The 3,193-nt window shown below is 38.0% G+C and overlaps 1 protein-coding gene across 2 annotated transcripts in view; it reads right to left on the bottom strand.

The window, feature by feature from the left end:
- LOC106869183 (protein cereblon) overlaps nucleotides 1-3,193 on the bottom strand; it is a 19,768-nt gene that overhangs the window by 5,658 nt on the left and 10,917 nt on the right. For both annotated transcript variants that reach the window (XM_014914808.2, XM_052974939.1), the window contains one exon: nucleotides 114-271. In XM_014914808.2, coding sequence (XP_014770294.1) covers nucleotides 114-271 — 158 coding nt within the window. The remainder of the gene's footprint in view (nucleotides 1-113; nucleotides 272-3,193) is intronic.

Genomic DNA, 3,193 nt, shown 5'->3' with positions numbered 1-3,193 from the left:
TTTTGAAAGTAATGGCTTATTTATTCATATTGTTTTCAATGAATCATGCATTATCTTGTAGTTTCAACAACAAACAAAAAAAAAAGGACCACCGAGAAGAAGAATGTAATTACTGAATGTGCAACGGGTAAAGACTTGTCAAAGGTTGTATTAAACAACGGACGAGCAGAAGATCGACTCCTGCCAGACGCTGCTTGTTGTTGTTGTTGTTGCTGCTGCTCGTCTTCATCATTGTCAGTATCTACATCAATGCTCTCTTCGTCTTCGTCTTCTGTAATGAAAAAGAAATGGGTCCTTTCTCAATTATTGTTAGTATTTACAAACGAGAGACAAAGAAACAGAAAAACTACTCAATGCATAGAGAAAAATTTATTTCTTTTATTAGAACCATCAAGATGGTATGTGGTCTTGTGGTTAGAGTGTAACACTCGTGATCATGTGGTCATGGTTTCGATTCTAAACCAGGCAATACTTTATGTTCTTGAGCAAAAAACACTTTATTTCATGTCACTCCAGTCTATTCAGCTGTGAAAAATAAGTAGTACCTGTAATTCAAAGGGTCACACAGAATCTTCCTGAGAACTACATTAAGTGTACATGTGTCTGTGGAGTGCTCAGCCACTTACATATTAATTTCACAAACTGACCATTCCATCAATTGGATCAATTGAAGCCCGTCTTGTTGTAACTGACAGAGTGACCTTTATGTGTCAGATGGTTTAACAAGGTCCAGCTGATCCGATGGACTTCATCATGCCTCAATGTCTCCTTGGACATGGTTTCTATGTCTGGATGCCATTCCTAACACCATAGATGTCTATCTTAATGCTGTGCTTCCCAACTTCGCGGTCTTGGATTAAGTTCAACAATCTGGTAAAAGAAAACTAAAAGAAGCCCATTGTGTATGTGTACCTGTGTATGTGTGTGCATGTGTCTGTATGTGTACGTGTTTGTATGTGTGTGTGTATGTATGTGCGTACATGTATGTATCTATGTATCTGTGTGTGTGTGTGTGTGCATGCATGCATGCCTGTGTGTGTGTTTGTGTGTGAAAATCCTTATATGGCATCACGTGGTGGTTGTAAACGAAGATTACTGCTGCGCAAGTGATGTTGTTAGTTTCCAGTAGTCTGTGAGAAACATGCCTGGCAATGGGAAAAACGTTAGTTTGCTTTAATAACAGGTGAGGGTTGGTGACAGGAAGGGCCTCTCGCTGTAGAAACCCCCCACCTCCACCCAACAAATGCCATCTGACCCATGCAAACATGGAAAAGTGGATGCTACATGATGATGATGATGATGATGATTTAGTCAGCTGAAGTCCATCATCATTAAGACAAATGACTTTTGTAATTTTACATCAAGAACTACAACTGTTAGTTTCTGCCTCCATTAGTGAGCTGGCAGAATCATTAACACGTTGGGTGAAATGACTAGTGGCATTCATGTCCATCTTTATGTTCTGAGTTCAAATTCCACTGAGGTCAACTTTGCCTTTCATCCATTCCGGGGTTGATAAAATAAGTATCAGTTGATTACTGGGGTTGATGTAATTGACTTATCCCTTCCCCACAAATTGCTGGCCTAGTGCCAAAATTTGAAACCAATAATCAAGCAATTACTGGTCTTTGTGACTGATTAATTTTGTTACATGGTTTAGTGAAAGGAAGGGCAGCACCCTGAAAGATTTTCAGGGCATTCTAAGACAGACGCAAGGAGGTCGGAATCAACGCTAAGACATTCTACAAACTGTGGACCCAGATGAACCTAAACCACAACATCAGACACATATGGAAGCAGCTATATTGAACCTGTCTTGAACTCATCTGTTGGCCATATGTGGAATGAAAGCTACTACAACACTGACTGTAGTACTGTAGCATGGCCACAGATCATTGGCGCTGCAACCAGAAGAACATAAGACAATACACACAAAAAAGAACAGTATATGTATAAACACCCCCCCCCCACACACACACACACACACGTAATTGGTTTTCATATAATGGCTGTGTGGTTAACAAGTTTGATTCTCAATGACATGAATAAGGGTTCAGTCCCACTGTATGGCACCTTGAGCAAGTTTTTTTCTACTATAGCCTTGAAATGAACAATACTTTGTGAGTGAATTTAGTCGATGGAAACTGAAAGAAATTTACCATATTTGTGTGTGTGTGTGTGTGTGTGTGTGCGTGTGTGTGTACACATACATTTACACACACGCGAGATATTACATGCTAAGTAAAAAACATGGATATTGAATGCAGATGAGGTGCAATGGACGGAAAGAAATGAAGCAAGCCTGCTCCACTGGATGGGTGATGTTGGTACAGAAGTGAGAGGACGGAAATACTATGGACATGTGATGGATACAGAGGCTGACGGTTGGGTCAAAGAACGATCCGAGTGAATGGAACTTAAGGAAGAAAAAAATCAGAGAAAGCTGATCTTTGGAGGGCAAACTTGATGAAGGAGCTGATAGGGGACTGCAACAAGTGGTGACATGCTGTCTGGAGAAGACCTAACCAACCCATAACAAGAATTGGAAAAACAAACAAAAAAAAATCATGACACACTCTCACAAATATGCACACTCACACACATGAACACACAAACACACACACAAGCACACAGACACACATCTTTTCCATAATTCTCAATATGAGAGATTAAAAAGCAAGTTCTCCCTGTCTGGCCTCTCACATGTGCCTTACAATGTCGTTGTAAAAAGAAACAATCACATCATTGCAGTCTTGAAGCTACAGAGCAATACAGGATTAATTCAAAGCATGATTAATTTAAAGCATTACATTTGACAGATTAATTTGAATGCTAAAAGGTTAATGAACACACACACTAAGAAGTTATCATCAGTTAGAATGAATGCCAGCAGTGTATAAATAAATAATTAAATGGAGCACTTAGTCATTTGTGAAGCAAAAAAATGTTAAGTAATTATCTACTTAAATATTGATGAATGTAACAGATGCGTGTATACTTTTGATGTGTGAGGTAATGTGATAGTCCGAAAGCTTCATCAATATGTTAATATATATATATACATACACATCGGTATATATATATATATATATATGTATCAATGTATATATATATATATATATGCATGTATGTATCAATGTGTATATATATATATATATATATGTATCAATGTATATATATATATATATATATG

The sequence above is a fragment of the Octopus bimaculoides genome, chromosome 20, assembly GCF_001194135.2.
Source record: "Octopus bimaculoides isolate UCB-OBI-ISO-001 chromosome 20, ASM119413v2, whole genome shotgun sequence".
Taxonomy (NCBI): domain Eukaryota; kingdom Metazoa; phylum Mollusca; class Cephalopoda; order Octopoda; family Octopodidae; genus Octopus; species Octopus bimaculoides.
This window is presented reverse-complemented; position numbering and strand designations above follow the sequence as displayed.